Here is a 19,344-nt window from a genome sequence, read left to right as displayed (position 1 = left end):
TAGGCATTTGGTGTCTTTCTAAATGATCATTGAGTTTGATAACTAATTATAGAAAACACCACTCAGTCAACAATGAAACTTGAGAAACAACTAAATTTAAAAACTAACAGCCACCCTACAATCTTATCTGCCCTCAAATAAGGTCTTCACATTATGCTAATGACCATGTTAGAAGACTGAAAACCCATAGCAAAACTCTCTTTGAATATCAAGAACTCCACTGGATATCTTAAAACTTTAATTTACCACCAATGCACATTTTAAAAACTTGCCAAGAATTAATTTGATTATTATTTTTTTACTTTCATTTCACTTAAAAGATGCCATGTCTACACTAACTGCCAACTGTCCCTGGGGAGTCAGTATGCTTCAGACTTCCACTTTCCCAATGTTTTGTTTTATAGTTTGTTTTGTAGCATTTTAGATATGTTTACCCCGTAACTCTGACTAAATGTACATGCTCACTGAAATACTTTAATGCTGAGTTTACACCATGCCGAACATTTGGAAATATATTAAGATATGACTCACAGTTACAGGATTTCTTCTGTAGTATGAGTCAAATTATGTTTCTTAAATAAAAATACAGACAGAAGAATTTGCTGTGACACATTTATTTTGTAAAGTAAATGTGTATGTTAGTTATGTTCCTAGTATCAATGCCCGAAGGATTCTGGAGTACCTGAAGAAGGGGCTTGATTTCTCAGATTTTGATCCTGAAACCTGGCCTTAGATACAACTGTGAAAAATCTTCTCCTACCAAAACAAACAAACAAACAAACAAACAAAAAACCAAGAGCATTAATTAGAATTAATTTTTTAGATTATTTCTTTTTGAGGCAAAATTTTTGAAATTTTCTTCAGTAGCATCATCACGATAGACAACACAGAATAAATAACCCGACAACATGACGAGGGTCCTGACGGATGGGTAGACCGAACTGGCGTTAATGAAATCGGTGCACCCCTTTAAGGGTTGCACAGCAGTGACTGGAAAGGACTGCCACACGCACCGGTGTTCCAGTAAGAGGGGCCAATGACTTTCAACTTCATGGTCCAAATAAAGAGTCCATTAAGCAATCAAAAGACAACTTGTCTTCCTTGGTTGCTTCATCATTTGCATGAATCGGCTTCCTAGAGAATGAGTTCATTTCGCCTGACTGCGTTTATTATAGCAGTAGCATCAAAATTAAAACAGGAGACAGTAGCCATGTGGAGTTTTAAACCAATTACAAAACCACACGCTTTGTCATTCAACAGGAAAGCTTAAATCAGCTGGGTCTTACACACAGCTGGTTGTCCTTCGTAGGCCACATAAGGTGAGCTTTATTCACCTTATGTACACGGAGGGGCTTGCCATCATTTCTGCAGCCAAAGCCACTTCATAAAGGTCTGTTTCATCTGCTTTGTCAGGACACTTCCATTTTGCCTATACACCAGCTTTTATGTTTCTCCGAGGAGCCCATTTAAAGGCTTTTCCAGAGGCTCCCTCATGAAGCGCATCTTCACAGCTGTCCACAAAGGTCAGTCTGTTTACTGGCACTGGACTGGGTAGAACAGGAAGTTTGTGGAGCTTCTTGTGTCCTCAGTGAAGGCCGGCAACAAAGGACTGAGCGCATTAGTCTCAGGACTGGCGGCCTAAGGATGGCAAAGACCCAAGGGTCGATTATAGAGTTAATTGATAAAAACCTAAGGGCTTGGAGGTCCCATTTTTCCTTTCGGGAAGAGGTTTCACTCATATAAGCAAAGATCTGAAAGAGGCAGAGAAGAAAACAGTGTTAGTTCTACATTGTAAGCAAGCCAGTTTAGAGCCTATGTTATTTCTTGAGATTAAGCCTTGCTTTGTGTGATAGTGGTGGTGAAAGGGTGGGTGGCAAACATCTCCTACACAAAGCATAACATAACCATTCATCTAAGAACTTAATGAGAACATGTACTCCAAGGGTTATAGCTAGCAGTGGCACCACACCAGTCTTGTCATCAGGAATGCAGGGACATGAATAAACTTTTCTTGGCACCTAGGATAGGATCTGTTTTCCCCTCAGACAGTCCCATTATATAACCCAAATTGACCTCAAACATATCATCTGCCTATAACCTCCAGGTAGGATTGCAGGTGTGAGCCACTGTGTTTTGCCAAATAGAATAATAACATCAGCAGTAATAATGATACTATTAGCAGCTCCTGTTTACCAGTAGCTTAATATGTGTGTTAGGTCCTAAATGTACCAGGTCCGAAATCTGCTTTCTTCCTAGTCCTTACGGAAACTGCAACAGATGACGAACTAAGTTCTGGGAATGTTAGAAATAATACCTTACATTTCCCAAAATCTGACCTGATGTTAACCATCATGATTCACCAAGAGAGAGCAACTGAGCTCATCAGTTGGAGTATTGTACTGTTAGTGCTTGAATTTAACTCTGTATGTATTTGTTATCACGGACAAGAAAGTTTTAAGTCCCTAAAAAAGGTAAAAGCACCTCTACTTCACATGGTCATTGTAAGCCACACTTTAGCTGCTTCAACAGTGTGCATGTAATACAAGCTCTACCAAGTAAGTGAGCTGTGATTTCACTTCACCAGTGAGATCGTCAGGCACCAAGGAATTGGGGAACTTGCCAGGGACCTAAGGCTGTAGTGGCCTAGAAGGGCACAAGGCCAAGGCTTCTGATGCTGGTACAGCGCTCAGTACGTGTTGCATCCAGGTCAGCATCATGGCAGAAGCTTTCAGAATGATGTCCTAAACTCTGGGCAGGGAACTGACGTATACACGGATCAGTGTTTTCATATCAGCATTGGTGCTGTCATTTGACCCAATATAGCAGTTTGGTAGACTGACAGGGGACAGTACGTACTTGGTATTCTTCACTCCAGGCTTCATAGAGGAGGAGATCCGAATGTGGATTACACCTCATCATCTAACTAGCACACTAATTCTTAGTGCTCCAGAGACCCTCTGGCCTAGTCTGTGATTTAGGGAAGTCATCCACCTCTTCCTCTGACATGTTTTTCCCAAAATAACTCGTTCCTTCCCTTTCCCCTGGTACTCACTCCACAGCATCTGAGAACTGGATGTGCTAAACAAATGTAAGGGGAGAGAGAAGCAGCCATCTTTGGGTTGCTTATGTTAGGACAATAATGGGAAAGTTTGGCAGCCAGAGGTGTTTATGCCAGAGAATCTTGGCATAAGGAATGGAGAAAAGAGTTGGCAGATGAGTAAGGAAAAAGAAGAATTGATGGTGGGTTTTCCAAACCTCAGAGAGAAGAGTTAGGTGGGGCTATGCAGTGCAATGGGGCAATAGTTTTCTAGTCTGTTACACTACTTTGGATGCAAAATAGTATGATGTGAGCTGAGCTTGGAGGGAGAAATTCAGTAACAGTGTCCATAAGTCTGATAGATTAAAATACATCACACATACTGCATGCACAAATAATAGTGTTCTGTGGTAGAACTCATAGTTGTCTCTGATCTAGTTTAGCAGGGCATGGAAGGCAAGCAGTGTAGATGGGGCTCAGCATCCTCATCTCCCAGCTCTGATCATGAACATGAGTCCGGTTTTCAGCACAGAATACCCTACGTCACAGTTTCTGATCTGGAGGAGTGTGACCAGATAGTGAGCAGTGAGAACTGGTCTAATGATGGAGAAATTCTATGCTGTTTCTCTTCCTTTTCATTCACTATGGATGAATTGAGAATTGCTTAAAACATGCATTTCAGAAGGTAGCCAGTACTTTGTAGACATGATTCACCATTTAGAAAAGAGGCCGTTTCAGGCTCTGTTGATGCTCGTGGCTCTTGATGCAGGCTTTGCCTTCTGCCTCCTTTTCAGTTCTTATCTTCTGACTGGAATTTACCACCTTTGCTCTTGTGCATTCTGGAGTCAACGTTTTTGTTTTTTAGGTTGTGGTGAAATCCACATAACATTAAACACACCATTTTAGCACTTTTAAGTGCACAATTTAGTACTAAGTTCATTCAGCACTGTCACGTAACTATATTATAGTTGTAATTTTTATTTAATTATTTTTATTAATTATAATTTATTCACTTTGTATCCCCGCTGTAGCTCCCTCCTCCCCTCCCAATCTCACCCTCCCTCTTCCCCACCCATGTACCTCTCCTAGTCCACTGAAAAGAGAGGTCCTCCTCCCTTCCCTCTGATCCTAGTCTATCAGGTCTCATCTGGAGTGGCTTATTTGTCTTCCTCTGTAGCCTGGCAAGGCTGTTCCCCCATCAGGGGGAGGTGATCAAAGAGCAGGGCAATCAGTTCATGTCAGAGACAGTCCCTGTCCCCATTACTATGGAACTCACTTGGACACTGAACTGCCATGAACTACCTCAGTGCAGGGGTTCTAGGTTATCTCCATGAGTGGTCCTTGGTTGGAGTATCAGTTTTAGAAAAGACCCCTGTGCCCAGACTTTTTGGATCTGTTGCTGTCCTTGTGGAGCTCCTGTCTTCTCCAGGTCTTACTACCTCCCACTTCTTTCATAAGTTTCCCTGTATTTGCCCAAAGTTTGGCTATGAGTCTCAGCATCTGCCTTGATACCCTGCAGGGTAGAGCCTTTCAGAGGCCCTCTGTGGTGGGCTCCTGTCCTATTTCCTGTTTTCTCCCTCCTCCAATGTCCATCCTCTTTGCCCTTCTGAATGGGGATTGAGCATCTTAGCCAGAGTCCTCCTTCTTGATTATATTCCTTAGGTGTGTATCCTATATTATATGTCTAGTACCCACTTGTGAGTGAGTATATACCCTGTGTGTCTTTCTGCTTCTGGGATACCTCACTCTGGATGATCTTTTCCATTTCCCACCATTTACCTGCAAATTTCATGATTTCCTTGTTTTTTATTGCTGAGTAATATTCCATTGTATAGATGTACCACGATTTCTGTATCCATTCCTCAACTGAGGGGCATCTGGGCTGTTTCCAGCTTCTGGCTATTACAAATAAAGCTGCTACAAACATGGTTGAGCAAATGTCCTTGTTGTATACTTGAGCATCTTTGGATATATGCCTAGGAGTGGTATAGCTGGATCTTGAGGAAGCGCTGTTCCTAATTGTCTGAGAAAGCGTCAGATTGCTTTCCAGAGTGGTTGTACAATTTTACATTCCCACTAGCAGTGGAGGAGGGTTCTTCTTTCTCCACATCCTCTACAGCATGTGTTGTCATTTGAGTTTTTTATCTTGGCCATTCTGATGGGTGTAAGGTGAAATCTCAGGGTCGTTTTGATTTGCATCTCCCTGATGACTAAGGACGTCGAACATTTCTTTAAGTGTTTCTCTGCCATTCGATATTCCTCTATTGGTAATTCTCTGTTTAGCTCTGTACCCCATTTTTTAATTGGTTTACTTGATTTGTTGCTGTTTAACTTCTTTAGTTCTTTATATATACTGTATATTAGTCCTCTGTCAAATATAGAGTTGGTGAAGATTCTTTCCCAATCTGTAGGCAGTTGTTATATTTTATAATGTGAGTACTTTCCTTTGAGAAGCTGGGGATTGAACTCAGAGCCTCACATATGGCATCCTACCCCTGAGCTACACTCCCAACCCTATTATGAGGTTTAGACTGAAAGTCTCGTCTGGGGAGAGACTTTCCCTCCTTGGAAAGACTAATAATTGCAACCAAGAAAGGGCTCAACTGGAAATATGTTTTTGCTAACCAGTCCTGAGATCTACCTCATCTACATACTTCATAACCCATAGTAACGTTCTCCTCCTTAATGATCCAGGGTCCTGTTACCAGACAATTAAGAACCATCCCATAGCTGACAGCCATCATAACCATCAAAGTTTGCCAATCCCACCCCTTCCACCTTGACATTCTTTTCCTGCAGAAATGCTAATAAAGGCCATAGCCCAGACCTGGCCATGCCCCTGCCTGGGTTGCTCATGCATCTTCTCTTGGAAATGCTCTTGGCTGACCTTAATATAAAAAAGTATTCATCCCCATCAGCTCTCTGCAAACTGGAAGCATGAACCACCGTGCAGGTGCACTGCCTCCCTTCCCAGAGCTAATCCTCAGCTCTTCATGAACAGTTTACACATGGGAGACACAGGAGTTAATGAGTGATGTATTGGTGATGTTCTGAAATTCAAATTCGGAGGTTGGTGGGAATGTATGTGCCTTCTTGCATCTACTACTAATATACTTTCTGTGAGAAAAATACCAGGTGTTAATCTAATGTGTCAGTGAGTTAACTGCTTGAGCCTGTGAGGATTACAGAGTTGTAGTCTCAAGTGGCACAGGTGGGATCTGCTGTTTCAGCCATGTCTAGGGCTGCCACCGAGAGAAAGCATCACCATGCAGTGGCCAGGGGCTCCCATTTAAAGTAATTCCCCATCTTTCACCTGGTACAAAGTGGGTAAAAGAATCCTCGGGTGAATGAGCACTTGATTTGGTTCATCAGCGAAACCCTAGGGGAGATTCAGCACACTCAGCTGCCGTGCCTCTTTGACTTTCTCAGTCTTGGCTAAGACAAGGGCTTCAGGAGGCTTAATAATCTCCCCACAGGAGTGCAGACTCATTTCAGAGAGGAGGGAACCAAGACTTAAAATACTGGTTCCTTTGTCTGCGAGTCAAACTGCAGGGGGGGCTGCAGTATCATGTCAGCCCCTACACAGTATCCTGACACCTGTGTGCAAAGCTTTTGACACAAAGCTTTCTGTGAGGTTCACAAGTGACAACCTGAATGAGGTATGGAGACACTTCCGTTCAAGAGTGTCATGAGGCCTGAGGCTCTCACCCTTGTTTGGGGATGGTGACGCTGTGGCTTTTATGTTATGTAGCTGTTTGGCCCTCCCTGGAGGAGCTCTCTTTTCCTCCCCATCACTATTTCCTAGTAGCTAACTTGCAGGCAGCACTTACTGAGATCTGAAAGACATTGTGTGGTATCTTAGCTACAGACTTTGCACAATTGACTACAAAATTGTTTTTGGTCATGAGGTGGGATGGAGGGATGCTCTGAGGATATCCTTTTTTCCATAACGTGTCTGTGGCACATGAAAACCAAAGCCTACTTGACATCATAAGACAAAAGTGGGGGTGGCAATAGGGCTCCAGAATGAGCATGGTCATGGCATTGTGTGTCTCGGAACTGCAGTGAGGACTGGGCACCAGTGCCTAGAGCTCTGGGTTGCTTCAGTCCAGGACTGTGTGGCTCTGAGGAAATGGTGGACAGTATGACTCGCCCAGGAGTCCTCTAAACATATTTTATAGGTAGCTTTTTAAGTGATTCGTGTGAAAGGCTAGGAAGGAGTTAGACAGATTTCTGATAGGTAGACAGATAGGGAAGGGATGCCTTTTTCTCCCACCAGTCAGTCTCTCATCCTCTCTCTCTCTGTCTCTCTCTATCTCTGTGTGTCTCTCTCCCTGCCCACACACACCCTAAAATAGACCAGCCAGACAAGTTCAAGATTGAATCAAGACTTGTGGACCTATCAGCTTCCTTGTCTTTGTCCAAACTGACCAACCCTAAATTAGGCAAGGAAGACTCTTCATAGACCCTTAAACCCAGCCCTCAAAGAGAGGTGGGGCTTCAGCTTCCTCAGTTCCTCTCCGCTTTGCAGAGGGGCTTTCTCTGTGTATATTGGCTCTGTGTGTGTGTGTTTTCTCACCCCTAACAAAAACCTTTCCTCACCTGTTGATTCTGTCTACTGTGTCTGAGACTTTTTCCTGCTGGAGATTTTTCCTGTCTCTAGTTTCCTAATTGACAGAAAACAAACTCAGTCAAGGCCCCAGACAATAACAAATATATTATCAGTGGAGAGAAATCAGCACCTCTTGTCCACAGGAAGTTTCAGCCTTCCGTAAATGCTCTTTCCCCTTTTCTGGCCCTTTTCATCACACTTATGTCCTAATTTCAGAGTACTTAACTCTGCTTTTAATTTATGGAACAATTTTAGGGGGCAAAATGCTGTCAGAAAAATGGAGCTTAGTGAACCCCAGTGATGTGAGTTGAGGTGCGGTAGACTTAGGTTCAAGATCTGGATGGGGACTGGTGGTCAGAAATTCAAATCAGGGACAGGACAGGCCAAGCGAGTAGAGTAAGTTGTAGATTAACTGAGAGTTAAGCCTCTACCTGGAAAAAAAAAAAAAGTCTGTTGACTGTGTTCCTGAATCATGGTATCTATTTGTTTTTAAGTTCCTACTATTGATATGCTACAAAAGAAAGAAGTGATCTCAAAAAGCTGTCACACACACACACACACACACACACACACACACACACACACACACACTCTAAGTTGAAGTCCTGGCCTGAAACAACAGTGAAGATCCACTTAAATGAAGGTATAGATATAAAACTCAAATCTCTGCTGGGAAAAAGATGAGAAGCTTTCTGCAGGCTACATTTTTAAAGCCATCATAACTGTGTCTATACCTACAGTCAAAGTCAAACAGCAAATTGAAGTAAAATATATGAAATGAAAACACTCACACAAGGGAACGTTCTCTTAAAAGGAAATGTATATTTAAATGGTCCCAACAGTTGTCAAATGCATCACTAATGATATCTCAATGATGAAGAGCATTCCAGCTGTTCACAAGCATTCCCTCACATATCATCATGCTAAGCTCTCCATGAGAACCCAGAGATTTCTAGGTTTCTCTTGCATCACTACCTGAAATTTTATAGTTTATATCCTTGAGATTGGATAATTTCAAATCAGATTTTTATCACCCACTTACATGATATTTTGCACAAGGAATAGCAGGAATGAAGGGGAAACTCCAGGACTGCTTACTTCAATGTTTTCTATATTGGTAAGATCAGATTTCCACTAATCAGATTTACCTAGAAATCCTAACCCTGGAGAATTTGTACAGATGAAGACATATTTAGAGTAAGCCAATGGCAGGCTCTTGAAATTTCAGGACTGAATAAAATGCATAAGCACGTTATCCCAACAGCATGTGGAAAACAGATTAAAATGACCAGAAGCTAGCCACAATTAACAAAGTGCTGAGAAAGTGACTGGGTGTGGCCTGGAAACTGAGACCCAAACGGTATCCGAGACAAGAATGGAGGGCTCATTGTTTCCGTGTTCTGTTCCATTTCGGGAAGAAAAGCAGTTTCTATTTATCACTGTGAAATGATGACAACAGCTGATTAACATAAGGAAGAATTTATTAATTTATACAATACTCATTTAGTGAGTAAACAGTTTGGACTATGTTGTTGGTCTCATGCATGATTTTATATTGGACAGCCAAACTGATGTCATTTCCTAAATACCACATGCCTTTTTTTAATCACTAAAGCAATGTTTTATGGGCATCAAAGGAAGGTTCTATGTGAGGGGTAATCTGATTATTTCTTAATTTAGACTAGCATTTACACTAGCCAATCCCCTAAAATCTCAGTATATTATTCTGGTAGAATGGGTTAAATAAATAAATATGTAATTAAAATAAATGTCATTGGTTTCATTTTTTTTCTATGTATGGCTTCCAAAAAAAATCTAAAATTCCATGTGTCTCATATTTGTAGCACTCATTGTACTTCGATTGTGTTTGAGAAAACAAGTAACCGAAGGCACATGCAAGCCTCACCCTGCTTCTGGTTAGGACCTGTGCAAATGATTCTTACTCAAATGGAAGATCTGCATAGGTTGCAGCTCACTACCCAAGTACGGTCAAAGGACTTGGGAGGTCCTTTGGGGCACATGTCAATCATCTGAAAACAACAGAATGTTGTGAACATTAGCCATGAGTTTTTAACTGTCATATCAGCCCTGAAGAAATACATCAGAATAGCATAGTATTCATGAAGCTTAACATGCTATGGGATCAAAAGATAACATACTAAACAAAATAAAAGTTGTCAATGGGCAAAGCTGATTTTCTTATGGAGAGATGGTGTGATACTGTGATTTGATACCATGCCTCCTGGATTATCTGTAGTTTGTGTGCTGTGATGTCTTGGTGATCCTAAGGCAAGTCAGGGTATCGACCTATCATGCTCATATTGGGATTTTTCTATGCTCATTGGGAATCTTTGCCATGGGCATTTGCAGAAACAAATCTAGCGCATGGCTTTCTGGTAGTGTCAATTCTAAGAGCTGATTTGGTGTAGAAACCCTTCATTACTTTTTCTGTGTGTCCCCTCTCCCCACCAGCCACAAGCAGACAAACAAGAGCAGAGCTTCAAAACAAAGCCCTACTTCATCCTTTCTAAGAGACTTTTGGTGCTAAGTCTTTTCTTTTGCCAATTCTGGGCCACTTCTGTCCTTATATTAAAAGGGAAAGAATAACAATGACAACAACAACAACAACACAACCCACAGAATCAACTAACTTCAAAGGCGCTCACAGAGACTGAACCAACAACCAGGAGCCTGCCTGGGACTGACCTAGGCCCTCTGCATATAGTAGCTTGACCTTCTTGTCTCTCTCTGACTCTTTTACCTGCTTTTGGACCCCTTTCTTCCTTCTGTGTTGCCTAGTCCAGCCTTAATACAAGGAAAGATGCCTAGTCTTACTGTAACTTGATATGCACACCATGTTTGGTTGATAGCCATGGTGTAGGCCTGCCCTTTTCTGAAGAGAAACAGAGGGAGCGTGAATGGGGGAGCAGAGGTGAGGTGGGAGGAGGAACTTGGAAGAGAGGAGGGAGGGGAAACTGTGGTCCAGATGTTAAAAGGGGGGAGGGATATATGAAAATCATGATCCTTCATGATTAGAGGCAACTCTTACATGAACACAGGGGAACCTGTTGGAAATTACTGCTCTTGTTTTTTAAAATATAGTTTTTACCAAGTTTGCCAGTCAAAAAGAGGACATTTTTTTTCTCCCTGCTTGCCTACTTTCAGTGGATTAGGATGGGAGTAACAATCCTTTTTCATAAGTGTTTGGGGTACCCTGGAGCTCATTCTTGGACTACTTAAGTAGCTAGGGATATTTTTATACATTTACTCATAAATAAAAGATAAAATTCTTAGGACATCCTAATTCCCACCACTAAGACAGACACTGCCCATTCCGGAATGGTTGAAGTCTGTTGCTTAGTGAGACTAGAAGTGCTTTCTTTCATAGATATTGGTCAGCATTTTAGCATTTTATTCCAACCTCCAAAGGCTAACTTGACCTCAAACATAAAACACTCTACCCATTTAAAAAAAAAAAAAAAAAAAAAAAAAAAGCATGGGAGCCACGTTCGTTTCTAAATCACAACATCCCACCACACAAACTGTCCTGCTGGGGTGTCTAGGGAGATGCCACCTTCCATAGACCGAATCATTCTCTAACAGGGCACCTTGATCAGTTCTGTCTCATGCTCCATGAGTATAACTTACCAAAATCCCACTGTCTTCTGTGACAGAAAGCACAGCAGAGAGGGTGAGTTCCTTGGGGGCGTGGTTTGTATTTGCATCCCTTTCTCCCTGAGGATGAGCAGTTGACACTGATGGAAGCACCAGTGCAGTTAGGAGACCAGAAAGAGCTATTTCAACAGCTTCTACAAGTCAGAGCTTTGGTTAGCTACCCTCTCTGCCGTCCCTTTCTGAATGCCCAGTTTGTAACTCACAGGAGGCCAGATGGCTCTGACTTCGGCTCTGCATTCACCTTAGACGTGAGGAGCTCAAGGTTTATTTTAGAGCTAACTGCTAATGCTGCCTTTAACTGGGCAGAGGCCATGCTTCTACCCTGGCTCTGCCTCTGTTTCCCAGGCAGCATTTCCCTCTCTTCCCTGAGATGTACCTGCTGTTACTACACTTATCTTCGTGCTCTTGAAGTGCACAGCAACAGAGTGAAGAACATCTACGTGTAACCCTGACAGTGACAAGAACATATCTTGTAAGAGGTCACAGGTGTCTCCTGTGCGGCAGTTAGTCTTTTCCTCTCATCTTCACAACCACACAGATTTGTCCTCTAATATGTAAACTTACGTAAGACTGTAAAATAGATTTTTGAACTTAAAATCCCTGAAGTCAAATGAAAGAGTCTGTAAACTTCTACACCAAGGACCCTCTGAATGCTTGGGTTAGCAACTACATTTGGCCCAGAAGAAAGGAAAGTAGCAAGGAATGGGGCTACAATGCCAACAAACTGGTCTCTAGTGGTCAGATCATACAGTGACAACAGTCCCAACTTGGAAAGGACTATCTCTTCAGTTACCAACCCAGGGGAGGAACCATGTAGAAGGTTCCTGCAGGGTGTAGAAGAAGGGCCAACTTAGCAACTTTCATGCGCAAAGACTGGAGGAGGAAGGAAGTGGGTAATGGTGCAAAGGAAAAAGTGAATGCAACAGGCCTTTATAAGTTAGAGCATTTCCCCCCAAGTTGTCAGTGTGTGCGCAGAAGTGGATAGGGTGGGGTGAGAGGCTGCACGCCTCCGGGCTGGGCTGTGACTTACTGTGAAAGGCAAGGAGCAAACGGCGAAGGTGATGGTCATAATGGCCAGGAGAATGAGGTGGTCTGTCTCCTCCGCCATCGAAGTCCTTTCTCCTCTCCTGCGCGATCCAGGGCCGCCCAGACCACTGCCTGACGATCCGCAGCGGCTTCGTCTGCCCCGACGGTGCATGCGAATGAGGTTGAGGATGACGCTGATGTTGCAGCCCAGCACCGCCACGATGAGCAGCAGCAGCACGGTGGCGTACAGCTGCAGGTATGCGGTCCTCCCGTGGCGGATAAAGCACCACGTCCCTGGACAGTACTGGACGTACTCCCCGTAGCTGAGCAGCGGCAGGGAGCAGAAGAGCAAGGAGACCGCGTAGATGGCGGGCAGCACAGCCAGGCCCCCGCGGCGCGAGAAGCGGCGTCGGTAGAAATAAGGGTGGCCGATGGAGAGGTAGCGTTCCAGGGCCATGGCGAAGAGCATGAGCATCGTGGCCAGACTGAAGAAGGTCATAGCGAAGGCGAAATAGATGCACGCGCCGCTTTCGGGAGCCAGGGCCACCAGGGTCTGGTTCCGCGAATACGAAGCCAGTACCACCGGGCTGATGAGGCAGGTCCCCAGCAGGTCGGTGAGCACCAGCTCTGTCACGAGCACGTGGAACAAGGAGATAGAGGTCCTGCTGCCGGCACTGCAGCCCGTGTCCCCGCGCCAGCGGCGTGCCAGCAGCGCTAGCGCGATGAGGTTCCCCAGCACTCCGGCTGAGAACATCGCCGAGCTGATGGCTGGGCTTTCGTCTGCGTGGAGCCACTGACGACTCTCGCAGTCCTCCACTCGCCCGGAGTCATTGGAAGGATTGCCCATGGTGGAGAAAGCAGAGGAGAGTTGCGCTCTCCTCCAGGCTGCTACCTGACAGCAGGAGGGTCTGAGCGCCCCGGTACTCCCAGACACAGCAGGGAAAAGGGGAGGGACCGAAATCTAGAGCTCCCTTCCGGCCCGAGCTCCCGCCAAGAGTAAACTCGCTGGGGCCTCCAGACTGCTCACAAAGTCGCTACTTCCCTGCAGCATCCGGTCGCCCTTGAGGTTCATGCGCCTCATGGGCACTAGCCCAAGCTGCCTACCAGGCTCTGAAAAGCTGCCAGGGCCCCATTCGACGCTGTCCGGGGCGGGTCCAGTAGTGGCATCTAGGCTAGCAACTTCAATTGCCTGCAAGCTGCTGGCTGGGCTCTAGAAGAGGTCCCAGCACTCTTCCTTCTTGAGGGGTACCTGGGCTAGAAGTTTCAGGCCCAGGGTCAGGGCCCTCTGAATTCAGCCCAGAAGTCTTTAGTCCAAGAAGATGTCTGGGAACCAAAGCAGGGTAGTAAGGCTGGGATAACAGAAAGGTAAACCAACTCAGCAAACTGAAGCTAGGGCCCAGCCCGGTGAGATGCGAAGAACAGAGGGACTAAGATAGCAAGACTGCAAGTAAGAACAATATGAGAGAAGTTGTTGTTTTGCTTTGTATTTTTTTTCCTAGGAAGATCCCCACCCCACAAAGGTGGGACAAAAAACTGGAAGGAAGTGAAAACAGCCTGTCTGTCCGAGGAATGGAGCCATGTACACCACCAGGCGGCCTATTGTACAGCTGCTTTGATTCAGTTACCAGTCTTTTCCCAAGTCAACATTGTAACAAACAACAACTTGTTTAAGCAACCTTAACAATGCAAAACAGAAACGGTTCTTGTAGTCTAGAGTCATGCTTGTGGCCAGGGATGGAAAATAGCTGCATTTTAGTGTTCTCTACTGAAGCTCAATCTTGAAGAAACTGTTGATAGGTTGTTTACATTCATCTTTGCAGTCAGTTAACTGTAAAGGACCCATTGGAAAGACTCATTCCTGGGAGTATGTTGGTGTAATTGGCCAGTTTCACAATGAAGCTGACCCAAATAGTTGCTGTCATCTGTTGTCATGTTACAGAGTAGTGAAAAGGCACCAGTGTTTTGAATTTTTCTAAGTCCAGCTTGGCAAACAATGTAGGTAATTATATGCTACTAGAAAAAAATTACACACACACACAAACACATTCCATGTGGGAAAGGAGAGGACTCTGAGAATGAAAGGATTTCACAGGAGTCTGGTTAAAAAAAATAGCAAAGGAAAGAATTTTTTATTTTATTTTATTTTATTTTTTTTGCAGAGTACACCTTGCATTCCATGACTTAGCTCACCATGCTTCTGCCCTGGGGGACTGTAGTACAGAGGGGTTTTCTAGCAAATTAAGGCAAGCAGAATCTATTTGTGAAGTCTGTGGGCTCATTTTGTACAGTAGCAGCTTTTCACTCCCTTGCTAAACTCTGTAGGGCAAGGATGGAGTGGGTGTCAAAACTCCTCTAGTTCTCTTTCAGGCTGTAAACGGCAGGCCAGTAGCATCCTCAACTCAGCCATCCAAAGCGGACTTTTCCCTACCTCATTCATGTCCCATCTTAAACCAAGAGACTGGGGAGAATGGAAAGAATCAGCATGATTCTGCTGCTACAATTTTTCCACTGTGTTTAATTCCCAAGTGCTTCATAATGCACCTACAACAAAAGCCCCTTGTTCCACTATGTCTATATGTGTGTCACTAGCTTTTTATCAGATGAGTACATGGTGGCAGGTCTCCACTGACTTTAATGGATACCAGAGACCAATTTGAATCCCAAACCCCTCTGCCTTTATCTTGTTAGTCTCCACTGTGAGAAGATTCTCACAGAGGTGTGAATCCAGTTGCTGATGACCAAGCTGTATCCACACCCCTTCCTCAAAGACAACCCCTCAGACCCTGGGATAGGCACTTCAGGAACGTGAGACAGCCCTGGGTAAATCTGGGGGAGGAAGCCAGTATCAAGTCCTGGCAATGAGCTGAGGGCAAACATTTAGGCAGGGATTCCCTGATAGCAGGTGCAGGAAGTTTGTCTCTAGTGGAGGTGGCTGTGGGTCTCCGTGGGTAATCCCTACATATGGGTGGAACTGTCACCAGAAAAAGACCAGAGCTGAGTCTAATTCTTGGGAGCTTATGTCTTTCCGATTATTCTACTGGGCTGCACACTTTCAGTTGCCACCTATTCAAGTCACCATTTTTCTTTGTTTGCAGTTGTTGGGCAGAGAAAGGTAGCAGCTCTACTCTGTTCCACGCTTCAGAAGTCTGACTGGACAGTTAGTTTACGTCCCTACTTCCTCAGGGAGACCTCAAATGGGTTCCAGTAAATTGAAGTCTCATCTTGCAGTTTGAAAGTGACTTCTTCCCATTTCTAATTGTAGTGTCAGCGTCTCAATGCAATTTCAGTTTATCCGGAATCTAGAATTTCTTAACAGAAAACACATTATCACCCTCAGTTCTAAAACTGAACCATAAAGCTTTGTTAATTTTCAGTTCCTGTTTGTGAGGCCATTGTATTTGGGGAACACCATGTCTTAGTAATTGTGTGTCAACTTGACCAGGCATGGAATGCCCAGAAACTGACTAAGCAATGTCCGACTATATCCCAGAGAGTGCTCTAAAGAGCTCAGCATCCACACGGGTGGACTGACTGAAGCAGATATCTGTACCAGTGTGGGTGGGCCCCATCTGGTCTGTTGGTGGCTGAATAGAACTAGAAAGGTAGAGGAAGGGTGATTCAAAGCTTGAGCTGGGGCATAGATCTGTCCTCAGCATTCCTAATCCTCAAGCCTTCAGGCTGACTAGATTCTGAATGTCAGCTTTTCGGTTTTGAGACCCCTTCCAACTGCAACCTCAGCTCTACAAGTGGATACACATAGAGAGACACATGTAAGTCAATGGCTAGAACACAGTGTGAGAAAGCTGTTGCTAGGCAGTTTTAGAGTTTAAGTGCGAAGTATAGTATTGACAAAACATTGTGAAGCATGTGAATGTACACACAGACACACAGATAGACACATATACGATTGGTTCTTTTTCTTTGAAGAACTCTGACTATTACATATTAGTTAAAACCTGGAATTCATAATTTTCCTTTGTAAATCTGTAATTGAAGGACAAGCTACCTACTGTGGGTCATTCTTCAGAAGAAGGCATAGATAAACATGAAGGAAAGAGAACTACAGGAGGAAGCGAACATCAATGCTTGCATGGTTCTATTTGCATTATTTATGCCTTTCAAAACACTAAATCTTTGTGATTTCTTTGCATGTATAAATTTTTTTTCTCAAGACAAGTTTTCTCTGTGTAGCCTTGGTTGTCTTGGAACTCACTCTGTAGACTAGGCTGGCCTTGAACTCACAGAGATCTGCCTGCCTTTGCCTCCTGAGTGCTGGGATTAAAGGAGTATGCTACCATTGCCTGGCCTAAATAAATTTTTTTTCGGAGAGTTCTAAGAACACCATCTGTGCCCCATAGTAAGCCAGACAAGGGTCACATCACTTCACTATAGCAAACAGAAGTAACTGCAAGATAGAGAGCTGGGATTTAGTGAACCATTTTTGGTTTCTGTACACAAAAGACCTGTGAAATTTCTAGGCTGCTAGGTTGCCTGCTGGTGGTTGCTTCCTGTTCTCCAGCTCTGTCATTCCCCATAAATACTTTGGCTTTGTGTAGCCAGGGTCTTTCCCTTGAAGGTGCCAGTTGCTCCCTATGCTAGTCAAGATTCAGCCAGAGAAACAGGTCCACTGTTAGTGATAAATGATGCAGAATTTATTATTCAGCGTAGGGGCTGCTTTGCTCCATATGCTAGCCAGCAGCCACATGACAGTTCAAGTTTAAATTAATTAAAGGTAAAAATGCAGTTTCTCTAGGTACATTTCCAGCCATACATGACTCCCCTACTAAGAAGGTTATATGTGAAATGCTTCTTTCATTTCAGAAGTTAGAGTTAGACAGGGCTACCTTAGGCCCTGCAGCACTGCTTCTCAACCTTCTGCGTCCCTCATGTTGTGGTGACCCCAACCATAGAATCATCTCAATCCTACTCATGACTGTGATTTTGCTACCGCTATGAATCTTAATGTAAATATCTGGAATGCAGGAGATCTGATATATGACCCCTGAGCAGCTGCGACCACAGGTTGAGAACCACTGTCTACATGATGTGGGTGTTGTTGGAGGAGACCACAGTGTTTGTCTCTAACTTTGGTTCTTGTTTTGAGGCTGAACCTCATTAAGGACCAGCTAGAACGGCAGTCAGAGTAGAACTCTGGTCATAGAGGAGAGCAAGAACAGATCAAAACCATACAGATAAACTAGAAACTCATAAAGGTCTGAAGCCTTTGAGGGTAAACTGGATCTGTTTTACTCCCTCCAGCTTCAGTGGCATCAGTAGCCTGTGGAAGCTTGATGATATTGATAATCTAAAAATGCACTTGGCTTCAGAGTTGAAGGAAATATTGGTGGAGACTGAGGAGCTTCAAGTCCCGGGAAGTCTTATGCAGCAGGGGTGTGTGAAAGCCACTAGCAGCCCAGAGCCTTGCACAGTTATCAGGGACACTGATGCTGCTTCTCTGCGGCTTTTCAGGGAGCATGCAACATGCTTGTGATCAGCACTAGCCTGGGACTGTGTAAGGATCTGGATGGCCTTTTCTGTTTGCTTGGATGACTCATGCTAGCTACCATAACAGCTCCGCCACGGGCTCAGGCCTATGCAGTGGAGGCAGGGTGATGGGAGAGACAGAGCTAGTGCGTGCCCCCTCTGCCCTCCTCTGCTTTCTCATTAGAAGAGGAAAACGCTCTCCAGGAATACCAAAACAGGCAAAGAAGGAGCTAGAAACAGCTTTTGAATCACTTGAAAGCATTTTTAAAAAATCTATTGAGAGATCTCATTTGAAGTGGGTGGTACGTTCATTCACTTTCTAGTTTGAAAACTGGTAATCCAGGAAAGAACTAAACATCCAAACTTCCTATAAGAAATATGTCTCAAGGTAACCAAATAGGTCCAAGTGATGAAAGTTCTACTGTTACCTAAGAATATAGACAGCAAGACAGAATTAGAAAAATCTACGTTCTCTAATTCTTATCAGAATTAGTGATTTAGTTTAAGTATGTTGAATTACTCTTAGAATATTTAAGTACTTGGTTGTTGAGACCTAGAAAGTCACATAAGACCAAAAGTAACACTATTGAAATTGCATTCTTCTGGTGGGGAGCAAAGAAGGACTAATGGTTCAATGAAAAGCTCAGACTGGGCCAACAGGCACCTCAGGTAAAAGTGCTTGCACCAAGTCTGATGACTTGAGTTTGATTCCCTAGAATGGTCAAAGGAGAGAAATGATTCCTAAAAGTTTTCCAAAGAAATTCCAAAATTCATGTGCATACATGTGTACAAAAGCGTGTGCACATGCATGCGAGAACACACACTCACACACACAAATGAATAAATGTAATATATTTTGCAAAAGCTCAAACTGTCATTGCCTAAGACTGAATCTTTGCATGCAATCTATGCTTATTTTTCTCGAATGGGAACAAAAGGCAATGGGAAGTAACACTTATGCTACATTCTAGATGTAAGACATAATTGGTTCTTTTGCATCAGAGCCAACCGAGATTGAATGGCGCAGGCTAGAAGGCCGAAGCTTTTGTTGCTCTGATTGCTGCCTGTGAAAATGGAAGACGAAATAAAAACTTCTCAAGAAGCTTTAGCTTTTTGCTTGGCTTCTGGTTCTAAATAGCTTAGCTGCAAAACTGGCTAACAGAAAAGAGATTATGCACCTGAATTTGGGATTTTATAACTCAAACCTAGTAAACAGGTAAGACTGGGCTCACGGTTGGAAAGTGGCTGAGCCAAATGGAACTTGAGGATTGTGCAAAGCTAAACCCCATTTCCTTCTGCAACTGCAAGAACAGGAGAGGCCAATTTCAGAGTTGTGCTCTGTTTTGTGCTGTGCCATGTTTTGTTTTGAGACAGCACAGTGCTTCCTCACTCCGTAGCCTCACCTCGAGGCCCTCCTGTCTCAGTCTCCCAAGTATGAGGAGTATGATGGCTTATGTGTGCTACCACAACCTTAGCAGGAATGTGAAGATTTCTGCATAAGATTATCTTC

General features: G+C 43.8%; 1 protein-coding gene across 1 annotated transcript; it reads right to left on the bottom strand.

The window, feature by feature from the left end:
• Positions 1-415: 415 nt before the first annotated feature.
• Positions 416-13,197, bottom strand: Ptger2 (prostaglandin E receptor 2). The gene is made up of 2 exons (XM_055612412.1): positions 12,355-13,197; positions 416-1,751 (listed from the first exon to the last, which is right to left on the bottom strand). Exons 1-2 carry the CDS (start codon positions 13,195-13,197, stop codon positions 1,506-1,508), a joined length of 1,089 nt encoding a protein of 362 aa, XP_055468387.1. The 3' UTR covers positions 416-1,505.
• Positions 13,198-19,344: the final 6,147 nt, after the last annotated feature.

The sequence above is a fragment of the Psammomys obesus genome, unplaced genomic scaffold (genome assembly GCF_907164565.1).
Source record: "Psammomys obesus unplaced genomic scaffold, mPsaObe1.curated_primary_1811, whole genome shotgun sequence".
Lineage (NCBI taxonomy): Eukaryota > Metazoa > Chordata > Mammalia > Rodentia > Muridae > Psammomys > Psammomys obesus.
This window is presented reverse-complemented; position numbering and strand designations above follow the sequence as displayed.